The sequence below is a fragment of the Engraulis encrasicolus genome, chromosome 5 (assembly GCF_034702125.1).
Source record: "Engraulis encrasicolus isolate BLACKSEA-1 chromosome 5, IST_EnEncr_1.0, whole genome shotgun sequence".
NCBI classification, from domain to species: Eukaryota; Metazoa; Chordata; class Actinopteri; order Clupeiformes; family Engraulidae; genus Engraulis; species Engraulis encrasicolus.
The window spans coordinates 56,286,328-56,300,130 of NC_085861.1; the positions used below are offsets into that span (position 1 = coordinate 56,286,328).

At 43.6% G+C, this 13,803-nt stretch overlaps 1 protein-coding gene across 1 annotated transcript in view; it reads left to right on the forward strand.

Moving 5' to 3' along the window:
* Positions 1 to 13,803, forward strand: part of ulk4 (unc-51 like kinase 4) — a 141,514-nt gene that overhangs the window by 38,158 nt on the left and 89,553 nt on the right. The window contains exons 20-21 of the mRNA XM_063199756.1: positions 11,623 to 11,784; positions 13,517 to 13,699. Coding sequence (XP_063055826.1) covers positions 11,623 to 11,784; positions 13,517 to 13,699 — 345 coding nt within the window. The remainder of the gene's footprint in view (positions 1 to 11,622; positions 11,785 to 13,516; positions 13,700 to 13,803) is intronic.

The window sequence follows — 13,803 nt, forward strand, 5'->3', positions numbered from 1 at the left end:
CATTGTTTGGCAGCCATGAGTGGAGGGGGCGAGAGGAGAGCAGAGCAGAGCAGAGCAGGAGAGGAGAGCAGGAGGCTCTGGTCGTCTGCCACAGTAGCAGCAGCAGTCTTCATGCCCTCGCCTCAGTAGCAAGACCTCCCTCCATGCTCGCAGGCCCTCTCACCTTTCGCCTCCTGCTCTCCTGACCGCTCTCTGTGCCACTGCATGCTCCTCCCACAGAGAGGAGCAGCTAAGGAGGTCTCGCTGCTGAGAGGAGAGGAGGGAAGAGGAATGGAGAGGAGAGAGAGCTCCCTAGACTAAGCCATTATAGATTTAAGATTAGGACGAAGGAAAGTACAAAATACAGTACACAGTGTGGCCATGATAACAGTACGAAGTGCGTTTTCATTTTGAAAGCTAGATTTGGATTATAACTCAGTGGAAAGGTAGTCTGCTCATCATACTCACTGAATTGAACCAGTTGGGGGTTTCAGTAAAGCAAGGCACACAAAATTGAAAACTTGAGAAAACATTCACTTCAAATAGTGTTTTCTTAATGTAAAAGGACAATGGATAATTGTAATCAAAGCACATATTAGGTGACGAACCTAAATCACTGCTGACCAGAGAAGAGGAAGTGATTTGGGGTTATTTTATTTTATGTTGCAACATGAAATGCAGAATAGTCTCACTCATACTGTACCACGCGTGATATTTCAAAACAAAGCAAAGTGTTAAAGGTGCACTGTGTAAAAATGTTAGCTGTTTATTTCCAGAATTCATGCTGCCCATTCACAAACGCTACCATTTTCACAAGTACTTTCCACCACCATCAAATTCTAAGTATTCATTATGACTGGGAAAATTGCACTTTTTTTACATGAAAAGGGGGATCTTCTCCATGGTCCGCCATTTTGAATTTCCAGAAATATACCTTTTAGCTGCAAAATTTGCTGTACATTGGTCATGCTAATAAATATTGGTTTATTGTTTAGCAAATATTCATAAAAAAATCAAATTTGGCAATAGGCAGCACAGTTTCAATGAGCAGTTGCAATACCTTTCCCGGGCCACAATTAAACGCAGTGCACTTTTAAGATTCATGTCAAGGCTATATATATATTGTCCATTTCGTTACGTGCACTGGTTCTGCAAAGACTTAAAATGCTGTATCTTTTACATTCACCATGCAAACATACACACTTTAGGTATAGACATAGACAATAAGACATACAGAGTAGACATTCAACTGGAGAATGTTAAGAGTTTATTTCTCACGTCCTGTCTGTTGACTCCAAACAGGTGGGAAAAAATGCACCCCACTCAAAAGACAAATAGAGGTATCGATACATCAACAGATAGAAAGCATGGACAGAATCCAAAATTCAATTCCAAATTTCATTGACACATGTGGAGTATTAATGGGCCTTAAAATGTAGGTTTTCAGTGGTTGCAATGAATATCTACCCGAATGATGGTCGTCAAAAATGTGGGCTGGGGTTTGAACCCATGACCTCACAGCAGACGCACTACAGTTTTACACCAAGGACGGCTTGCTGTTGTGTGTTATACTAAGCATAGGCAAACAAGTTATTCTGAGTAATCACCGGTCATCATACACCAGGGGTGGGGAACCTGTCTTGAGAGCCGTTACCTGTACTGAGGCCGTCTGATCCGGCACCTGATATAATTTATGCTTTTTATGAATGTTATTTATGTCATGCAGTTTCACATGAAATGTGACATGTTTTGTAAAGGAATCTTTGAAATTTCATGTGCAATATAATTTAGTTATATTTACAGGGGACCTGGTGAAAGTGGGATCTGTTGCAAAGGTGGCCACCTTCAATATAGACCTAAAATACAGGGGCAAATCCTGGTTTGTGTTCATAGTACGGCCCTTGGAGTACCGTACTTCATACATTTTGAAGCGGCCCCTCAAATGAAAACGGTTCCCCACCCCTGCCATACACCATCGTATCAAACTGATATAAAGCTATACAAAATATTAAATGGCCCACATCTATTGGCAGTAAGACAAGATTTGTAATGATTGTGGTGTTGGTTTGATATGAGCATTGTAACTAAGGATGGTAATAATATAGTTTTATTACATCTGATAATACATTTTGTGTAAATAAATTTATGTAACCTCATCACTCTTTATGCTTCTTTGTTTTCCACATGAAAGCTTGGTAGGGGTAGTAGACCTACAGTACTGTTATTCTGCTCTGGATTGTTATTGAAGCATTTGGTCAAGTTCAAGACACTTGTGGGTTGACCTGCATGTCAGTGGCGGGGGCATGTCAGCACGTTCACAGTGTCAGCAAGTGAAGGGCAGCAGCAGCAGCACATACTGCATAAGCAGAGTATCTCAGGAGAGAGAGAGCCAGAGAGATGGAGTAGTAAGAGGAGAGAAAGAAAGCAAGAGGATGGTGAAGTAGTGATACAAGGGAGAGAAAGAGAGGGGGAGGGATGCCTTGAGAGGTACTGTAGAGGGCAGCATGCAAGAGCCTTGTGGAGCTGAAGATAGGGGGAGGGAGTGGAGATGATTGGGCAGGGGACAGAGAGAGAGAGAGAGAAAGAAAGGGAGAGTGAGAGAGGGTTTTTCCCTGTATGAATTATAGTCTGAGATGTGGGCGTGGGTGCAGTTGAAATTTGTGGAGATTTTCCTGTGTGGAAGCTGGCTAGAAATGTAGCATAAACACAAACACAAACCCTCTCTGGCTGGCTTGCTTGGTCTCTCACACACACACACACACACACACACACACACACACACACACACACACACACACACACACACACACACACACACACACACACACACACACACACACACACACACACACATCCATAAAATATTTTTCAGTATCAGGCTACTCCCCCCCCCCCCTCTTCCATTTATTGATTAATTTGGAGGATGGCACTCCTCTCTCCTGACTCTCTATCCCCAACATCTATTTCACCCTCAAAACAGAAGAACAAACACACTATTGCAAGTAGTTATAGTGCGATGTTTACAGCCTCAAAATTAGAAATTTGAATTTGTCTTTTCATATTCTCATTTTTTTTACTCTAGGGACAGGAAGGGGTGATGCTCCAGTGCCTTGTATTGAGGCCATTAGTTGTTTGTTTGTGTCAGATGTTCGGGTCAGTTGGTTTTCTATCCTTGGCACATGGGAACAGGTCCAAACAATTACATTACAGTAAGAATAATATTCTGACAGGGTTTCCATGGGTCGGGGAATTTCTGGAATATTACAAAATGTCAGTATTCCAGACTGTGTCAAACAGGGGAAGTCAGGGAATCCAATCACTTTGTGCAGAAAGTGAGGGCGTGTCAGGGAACATTGACACCAGTGCAAAAGTGTTTATTAAAAAAGTAAACAATTGTTTCACTGAACAAAATTTAAGGAAGAAGATAAAATGGCTTCAAGACATTATATTATCCTGAAAACGATGCAGGGTTCTGTAGTCCAGTGGTTCCCAACCTATGGGGGTTTCATTTTAAATATATATAGCCCATGTTGAATAAAAGACAAAGCATTTAACTAATAAATGCATAGAAGCAACAAATTGTAAGTGCTACATTAAACATTTATTCTATATTTGACCAAAGACGAATTGAGGAATAAAATAACTAAAATTAGTTTTCGCAGGAAACAGAGGGCATCTTGTGACTCCGTCTCATGCGGGTGCTCGCGTGGTTGGGTCACCAAAGCTTACAATAGTAAAAACATGGGTCCCTTAAGAAAAAGGTTGGGAACCACTGCTCTAGTCCAGTAACTGTATCGAGGCTACTCTTCTCCAGCCGAGGCAACTCAAGTAATCTCCTGCTCTTTCTGACTACTCCCTGGTCGCTGCTGGTGTCGCGCAGAGTCAGAAAAAATGTCCTATGTGCGACTTTGTGCCGAGCAAAGATTTTCGAGCTTGCGACAGGGGGTGTGGTGCCATTCTGGGTCACGTGACTGCGCAAGCCATTTGCGCACGTCAAATACACATGAACTAACGCTGAGTAAGAATCTACCTCTATGCAAAAACTAAATCTCAAAACTGTGCTGCAAAACGTTTGCTGCCCTTAATTTACTAATTCATTGAATAGTGTTAGAATGTACAGTATAGACACAGCCGTTTTTTCCATCACATTCTGATGCGAGTTTTGCAGGTAGATTGCCAAATACAACATGCTTAATTGAAAAAGTAAACAATTCCTTCCATCACACTCTGATGCGCGTTATGCAAGTAGATTGCCAAATACAACAAGCTTTACTGAAAAAGTAATGAAAAGTTAAATCACATTATTTTGTAGCGATATAAGATGCGTCCACTTGGTTTTCCATCAACAGGACCATTCTTGTGAAATAAAATGTCACAACCAAGCATGTTAATGCACATTTTTCTGACTCTCCAGATGATTTTCAAAATTTCAGCAGAATAGAACACACAGTTAAAAGACTAGAACGTAGAGAAGAGAGAATGTCCTGCACGAGACGCAACACCAGGTGTTCAAGCATTTGTTGGAACCTTCAAGCCAGGTCCAGTTGTAGCTTCTGCACCTGTGTGGCTATTCCATATCACATCAAACCTTTTCCATCACTTCTGTAGCAATGCAACTTATCCCAAAACCATATATTCTAAGCGAATTAACTTACTGTAGTGTTCATGCAAAACAGCATTAGAACAAAATGTTTTTTCCGTGTGTTGCATTAACTTTTTGATGTGCATCACGTTAAAGCGAATCATCTTGTTTCTAGAAAAGGGGCTACAGAAGCTACAGGTAGAGCGCTGTGATTGGTTATATTGCTGCCTCTGTCCCTCTCTGGTTAGATCACAGTTCTTAATTCTAGATGTCTTTTGAAAGTTCAAATTTTTTAGTCATTAATGTCAGGGAGATTTACAGTGGCTTTCATTGGGAACCCTGTTCTAGGGTCTGCTGTCATAAACATGCAGTGAAGTCTTCTTTGAGAATTGGTGTCAGCTACCGACTTGAACACTGAGGTACATCATTTGTGAAGTAGGTTGAAAGCAAGAACCAACAGTATAAATCGTACATGAATGTTTCCATATGTGTTTGTTGGTATACAGTGTCCAACAGTTCAAATGACTTAAGACCCAGACCGAGGCTGTTTGTAGTGGCGTATTCTTCACACTACCTCTCTCTGTCATCATCACGCTCAGGTTTTGCCTTAAGGATATCCAGCTTGTACCACACATGCTCTGCACGCAGCTCAGGTTTAAAAGCTTTTAGCTCGAGTGCAACAAGTCTTCGTGCGCCGCCATTCGTCTACTCCGCGCTGCCGAGTCCATTTGAATCCATCGCAGACCAAAGGAGAGCAAGGTCTTTTGTGTTCTGTGGTGTATGTTTGCGAGTTCATTGAAGGCTGCATTGAAGTGTGTAGGGGTGGGGGTGGGGGGGGCTGATTGAGCTGTGCGGGGCCGGAGATGAGAGCTACAGGGAGGGAGGTGGAAGGGGGCGGAGGGGCGTCTAATGAAAGGGTCCGCCCGCCACTCCTGATTTACTCAGAGCTCCCCACTCCACTCACGGCCAGGTGTGCAGGGACCTTCAAAGGGAGGACACCATTTCACTCCACACACACACACACACACACACACACACACACACACACACACACACACACACACACACACACACACACACACACACACACACACACACACACATCCACTGCCAGTGGCGAAACCACAAGAGACGCTTTCAAATATAACACACACACACGCAGAAACACGCACGCACGCACACACCAACTCTTTCCCCAATGTACACACGCACACACTCTTGCATGCTCCATTGCACATGAACACACCTATACACACACGCAGAGCAGTAAATCAGTCACACACACCAACGTTTCGCACATGATCAAAAGGGATTAAAATGGACATACTGGCCTGAAAAGAATCAGCCTGTTGGAATATGTGCTCAATTTCAGTTTCTAGAAAACGTTTTTAAATGTGTGTTTCTTTTTTTAAACGAAATTGGTATTTTCTCCATGTGCCAGTAAACAAACAGTGTAATTTGTTCTTGACTTAGGTGTCAGTTAATGAAATAAGGTCGGCGGTCTACGGTTATGGCAACATGCACATGGGGGGGGGAACGTTTGGGAAAGGGGGCTTTCATGCACACACATTTAATGAGGTCTTGTTTTTAATTTGCCAAAGTTCTCTATTCCGTGCCATGCAAATATGTGTTTGTGCAGAAGCGCTGTGGGTTTGTGTATCGCGTAGTGCCTGAGCAAACAGCCTTCCCCTGTGAGCCAATTAGATATCGGCCCTGTTGACGGTGCCAGGAAGCGACTGCTGAAGTGCCACGTTCTATTGCATAAAGTGTGCCATGTGTGCGTGCGTGCGTGCGTGCGTGTGTGTGCGCGCACACGTTTGTGTTTGTATTGTGAGTAATTGTGCCAGCATGCCTGTGTGTGTGTGTGTGTGTGTGTGTGTGTGTGTGTGTGTGTTTGTGTGTGTTGTGTTAACACCCAGCACACCCATCGGTTCCTCTGCAACACCTGTGGAGACGGTGCTGTAGGCTAACAGCATATGGGCCAGTCTGTCTGCGCTTGCCGCCTGTAAACACTGCAGCAGCCTCTGGGCCAGGCAGGTTCTCTTCCAACGCCGCCTCCTCTGCTACCACAGGGAAGCCCACAGAAGCCTGTCTCATTATAAATATGGGCACATGATACCATCCCATAATATCCACGCATGCCGTATCCTCCTCAGTCAGTGCCTGCGTGTCCCCTTAGCTGCTGACTCAGTAGTGTTGCCTGTACCCCTCCCTCCCTCCTCCCTCCCTCCATATCCCCCGTTTACAAAATGTATATATCTCTCTCTGTGTGCGCTGTCATTGCATTTCTCATTTTCCTTCTTCTTGTAGTTGTTTCTCTTTTTTTCTTTCTTTCTTTTTTTCTTTCTTTCTTTCTTTCTTTCTTTCTTTCTTTCTTTCTTTCTTTCTTTCTTTCTTTCTTTCGTTGTCATTCTGTAGACTGCATGTTATTCCACTCCTCCTTAGAGCATTCTTGTATTTTTGAAGTCCTTTACAGCTTGCAGTGTACGTGTACTAGGCCAGGGGTTTTCATAGTGGGGGCCGGGGACCCCTGGGGGGCCGCGAGGAGGTGCTATAAAGCTGACAATCCCTTTACTAACCAAGTCCCATTAGTTAAGAACTGCATTATAATACAGTAATCCATTGGGGATCCAACAAATAAACAAATAAACAAAAAAGTAGTGTAGCATCGATGTTAGGGGGGCCTTGGCTGGAATCCATCGGGAGATGGGGGGGCCTTGCCATGGTGAAGTTTGGGAACCCCTGTACTAGGCCTTTTTTGGAGGGGGGGTTATCTATGCAAGTAAGAAAGTGTATTACCATGGTAATGCTTGCTCATTCATTCGGCCGTCCGGCAGTCAGGGGCGGTTCTAAGGGGTGGCAGGGGGTGGCATTTGCCCCCCTAGAAATATGATTTGCCACCCCAATTAAGAGCCCTGATTGTGACCAATAGCCTTAATGCTTGACATCATTTCAGACATAGAACTTTAGGTTGCAGGGTTTCACTTTAAGGGATTCACTGTATCACATAAGTGTGTGTGTCGATTGTATACCGTTTATCATTTTCCCTTAGTGTAGGAGAATGCCCCCCTGAAATACACTTCGCCACCCCTTTGCCACCCCAAGAATAAATGTCTGGAACCGCCCCTGCCGGCAGTCCGTCTGTCCGTCCATCCATTCAACCACTCCATCCATCCATCCATAAATTTGTTCCTTGGGTACAGGCTCTTCCAACGATGGTTGCTCTGCCCCTACACATATCTCTCATGTCTCTCTCTCCCTCTCATGTATCTCTCTCTCTCTCCCTCCCTCCCTCTCTTGTCCTCTCGCCCTCAAGCTGGCTGTCAATCACTCTGAATTTTCCTCAGACTCAGTTCGGAAGTTAGTTGCATTAGCCCATCTCTACTGCATCCTCCTGTGACTCGTGTGTGCGTGTGTCTGGGCGTTTGTGTGTACGTGTGTGCATGCGTATGTGTATATGTCTGTGCATGTCTGTGCGTGTGTGTGGGTGTGTGTGTGGGTGGGTGTGTGTGTGGGTATGTGTGAGTGATGTAAAGAAAGAGAGAGAGAGTGTGCTCCCACATCTCACCTTTCGGGTCTGGTCCTGGCCTCAGAGGAGGCGTTCTTGATTGCAGAGAAAGTCGGCCGAGTTGCAGCAGCAGGCAGGCGGCAGTGTCTGGAATAGTGGCTTTGCCTTTTGGGTAGCTAGCTGATGTCCGAGGCACTCTGTCTGCTTCCTGCCAGGCAGGGCCAGACTAAGATGGCCTAGGACCCCTGGGCTACAAGTTGCTGTAGGCCCCTGCGGATTCTGTGACAAAATTACATAGACAGCATCATAATTCAGACAACATGAGGACTAATGAATGAGGGATAATATGTCTGACAACTGTGAAGAGGAGCATTAACATTTAAAATGCATTTTTTTTTTAAGTTGGCCATTCATTGGCAATCGTGGGGCGCCTGGCAGGTGGGGCCCCCTAGCCTGCAGCCATATCTAGCCTGCGCGTTTATCCGGCCCTGCTCCTAGGGTCCTCCTGGAGCTTCCTCAGCGCAGTTTTTAATGTTTCATTTCTCAGGGTGCACTGTAGTAGCTGCATTGAGAAACACGCTTCAGGACAGAGGCCTGCAGATACGCAAAAAGAGAAAAAAAACCATCCCCAAATTAAACTCACTGTTCCGGGTGAAGGCTGTGACATGGTTGGGGTTGGGAATTATTTGCACAATATTGGCTTGAGGTTGTAGCGAATTGAAGTTCATGATGTAATTTCATGAAATCATGAGACTCGGGGTAGATTCAATAATTTAGAAAACCCATTTCACCGTTTTTTCAAAACAGGTGACTGAAGCCTATACAGGGCTCCAGACTAACTTTTTGCACTGGTTGCGCTGGTGCGCCTAAAATTTTTTTTTAGGTGCACCAGCACAAAATTTAGGTGCACCCAAATGTTTTCACCACCCCATACACACACGCACCTCAGCTTTAAAAAATAATAATTAAAAATAATAACAATAGCAATAATAATAGCAAGAATAATAATAATAATAGGCCTAATAATAATAATAATAATTATTATTATTATTATTATTATTATTATTGCTATATTTTAAAAGACCTGGAGCCTTCCATGTGCTATAGGCTAGTCCAAATGTGCTCCTCATAAAAGACATGACAGTAGGCTACCTAACTAACACATCTTGGCTACAAGCAGTTTGGCTGGTTGAAAAGACCAAATTAGTAGCCTTTTAGTGAGTATGTGTTTGACTAGTAAGATCAACATAGCCTACCAGCCTTTTCTGCAATAAGGCTATGCACACGGCACAAGCACAGACTTACAATATGAAGATACCGGTAGATAGATGGATGGATGGATAGATGGATGTATAGATTTTTTTTTAACAAACCCTGCTAAACATGTCATGATTTTTAAAATCCTAAGACACAAATAGCCTAGCCTATGTTTACAGTGGAATCTGAGGTGAGTTGGGTTTTGTCTATTTCCCCGTTTTTGAGCGCTCTCCCTCTGCATAGGTCTAATGATTGTGGTATCTTAGCAAGCGCTACGAACAGACACGACACCACTAGTGCGCTCGCTCGCTCGCTCACTCTCTCTCGTGCTGTCTCGAGGTGCATGAACGATGCCTTGCCGACTGATAGGCAGTATGTAGCCTGCCCTAGTCGCTATCAAAAAACTCTCACAGAAGTCCCGACAGACTAGCGCGTCACCTGTTGTTTGGCCAGCTCTGCATGCGGCTGAAACGGGCAATTATCCGCACCCGTCTGCGTGTTTGTGTGACAATGTTTAATATCCTCTCAAGCCCTTTAGTTTTTCCCCGTGATTGTGACTCTCTCGTGTTTAACATATCCTCAAGTCATTTTGCTGTTTTTACCGTGATTGTAACTCTCTCGTCCGTTGCAAAACTCGCCTGGTTGAAAACACAAAACTCGCTGGCACATGTGAACTCGGATAGTTGAGCGAAGTCGAACATTCTATTCTGAAACGTCGGGCTGCCTGTGAACGAGGAAGGGGGAGAAAGCTACCGGTAGTTCAGCGGAGTTGAAGGAATGACCGCATCGACACGTTTTATTGTGTGATGATGGACCACTACTGTAGAATGACTATTCATTTTATGTCCATTAAAACGGTTGTTTGATAATTGATTTTGTTCTACTGATGGCTGGTCGCACCGGTGCGCCTAAAAATATTTTTTAGGCGCACCATTGAAAAAAATGGGCGCATATGCGACCAAATTGGTCGCACTCTGGAGCCCTGCTATATATTAACAGTTCTCCATGTTTTATGCATCCTTTTCCTTTTGGCAGAACATATTTATTTTCACTTCCTTTTTTTGACAAGCATGGGATATTTTTTGACAGATTTTGGCTTGCATAGCTGTCATTGAATATTACCTGCTGTTGCCAGATGAGGTTCTGTCAGACCGAAGATGCGTTTCAGTTTCGTTAATGGGAATTATCAGTTCTACCTCACTTTTTATTCCGTAGACTTGTCATGGATAGGCTGTCAGTTTTATTTGTCCGTTCATTCTGCAGACACTTCAGAAAACTTAATGTGCAATGTACAGTATATTTATGGTGAAATACTCTAAACACAAAAACAGAAGGTCAAATCATCCTCTAAAAGTAATTTTACTACAATGTACTCTCTGTTGAAAGTGTGAAAAATGTTTATAATATTCAAATATTGTTACCATGCGTGAGCAAGACAACTTTGCTACCCAATGCAAGTGACTATCTGTAGAGTACTTTTATTAACCCGGAGGGAAATGAGGGTGTCTGACAGCTTACATAAATACACAAATACACAACATACACAAAGGCCTAATACACATCATTGCAAATTGTAGTAAACATATAACACAAATTCAGTCTAGCAAAATGCCTTACATCAGTTCACATACACACACACACGGTCTCTGTCTTATACATACACACACACACATACACACACACACAGACACACACACACACACACACACACACACACACACACACACACACACACACACACACACACACACATACACACACACACAGACACACAACTTGCATAAATACACAAATATAAACATACACTCAGACCTACTACACATTATTGCACATTGCAGTAAACATATAGCATATAGCCTATACTAGAATTAGAGTGTGGGTCATAAAAACAACTCGTTTTTCAAAGTTGTTTTACTCACCAGGCCTTAGAATTGATAGAATTGTTATAGTACAATAACCTTTGCTGTTGTACAGAGATTTCCGATTACAATCCGACTCATTATTGCATCACAGACATTCCACCTCGTTATTTCAAGTTGTCTCTAGTCCATTGAATCTTTTTTTGTTGTTCTTATTGTGTCTGTGTGTGATGTTGGTAGAATAGCCCATATCTGAACCAGCAGTGAACCTGTTAGCTGTGTTGTCCACTACAGCTAAAGCTGTGTGTGTGTGTGTGTGTGTGTGTGTGTGTGTGTGTGTGTGTGTGTGTGTGTGTGTGTGTGTGTGTGTGTGTGTGTGTGTGTGTGTGTGTGTGTGTGTGTGTGTGTGTGTGTGTGTGTGTGTGTGTGTGCTGCAGGAAGAGCTGGTGGTGAATCACATGGCAGCGAAGATTGTGGAGAACGTTTGCAGCAGCGTCTCCAGCTACGCACAGGGCTTCATCACGCCAGAGATCGGCCCCGCACTCTGGTACCTCTTCACACACTCCACTGTGGACGCAATGAGGGTCAGCGCCATATCTGTAAGTCCATCATATCTGTTACTTCATATATTAAGTCAGGGAAAACAGCCGACGAGGTGACCGGTTCCTAAAAGTTAATGGCGAGGCGGAGGCTTAGCACTTTGGTGACCTCGAAGGCTTTTACAGTATATCACGAAAGTGAGTACACCCCTCACTGTTTTTGCAGATTTGTGAGTATATCTTTTCATAGGAAAACATTACAGAAATGTCACTTTGACACAGTGATTAGTAGGGCTGGGTTCAAAAGATCGAATCGCGATCCAATATCGATTCGGGTTCGAAAAGGGTAATATCGATTCACAACTTTGCGGATCGATCTTTTGTAGATCATTATAGGCGCTATTTTCTCAACCACATCTTGTAGCACTCTTCCACAGTTTCCCACTTATTTCTCACATACCAAGGTATTTCATGTTTGTGTGGGCATCAAAGGCTGAGATATTTAGATTTTTACAGTCGATCTTAGAATTCAAAAGTGACAACCCAGCAATACAAAAGATCGATATCGAATTGAATCGAATCGGATCGTGGATCGAATCGGATCGCAACCTTCTGGATCGGAATCGAATCGATCCAGGAAATTTGGATCGATTCCCAGCCCTAGTGATTAGGGACCTTTTAACAACATATTTAACCGCTTAAATGTCTTGTTCACTCAGAATCCGGTAGAGAAGGGGCTGTGTTGGCTCGAATCGTCTCAAAATGAAAAGGGATTAAAAGGGAGATCATCAGTATGCGTTTCAACCTTTCTTTGCATTGAACTTTTACATTTTGAGTGTGCACCGGGCTTAAATAGATTGGTGTGAGATTTGAATGCAATCCTATGGAGAATAGCATGATCTGCTTCAGTAGTCACAGTGCATGTTGACATACATGTTTCTTTTAGGTGTATTTCAGATTGCCAATGTTGACAGCATTCATGCATCCCCAAACCATGTCAAAACTGTGAGGGGTGTACTCACTTTCGTGATATACTGTATCCCACTCATCTGCCGTTAGGGTAGAGTATTTTCTTTATCTATTACTGTCTGTGAAGTTGTAGGAACCTTGCCAACTGCACCAGAATCTAGTGAGCAAGATAGACGCTTCAATATCGTATATGTGTAACTTAGATGCGCCTAGAATCTTCGTTTGGAATACCGGCGACATTTGCATGATTTCTACAACGTTATCCCTTAGATACAGGCAATATTCCAAACAAAAATTTTAGGTGCGTCGGATAGACGCTTTAGATAGATGCTTTACCGGTTCCACGGAATTAATGGTCACCCCATCAGCCAATCAAAGAAAAGACAATTCCGCTGTGAAGGCATATAACAAGCAATAAACTAATAGTCATAGGTTTAACTATTACAGTACAGCCACAGATGTCTTCCTGGTCATTCAAAATGGCAGACATGTAGAGGATCCATCCATTCATGTATGAAATGTGTGAATTTCCACATACTTAGAAATGGGTACATGAAAAGTGTAACATTTGTGAACTGGGAGCATAAATTCTGGAAATAAACAAAAAAAAATGGCATACTGTACCTCTAAATGTATGTGAGTGCAATATATCCGAGATATTAGCCTTTGTTGTGACTGGTGATTTATTTCTGCCTGTGAAATCCTACTGTACACCTCTGACACACTTTCCGCTTACTTGCGTCACATTCTGCTGGATCATGTTTTGGTGGTTGCTGTGTCTTGGCTGACTGACTGACTGACTTGCCCTCCTTATTCCCTCCAGGCCCTTTCCAAAATCACGCGTCACTCCCCAGCTGCCTTCCAGAGCGTGATTGACAAGGTGGGGCTACCGGCCCTGCTGGGCAGCTTGGGGTCAGGGGTCAGCCGCATCCAGCAGCACATGCTGACCATGCTGGCGGCCGTCTTGGAGTCGGGTGTCCACTCTCAGCGCCTCCTTCAGGACAAGGTGAGAACTGCCGCTTCAAACTCTCTTGTTACGCACCGTGATCATTAGCAGGCTGACATGAGAACTGTGCTAATGCCATTTCCGGCACCTAATCTCGAACCGAC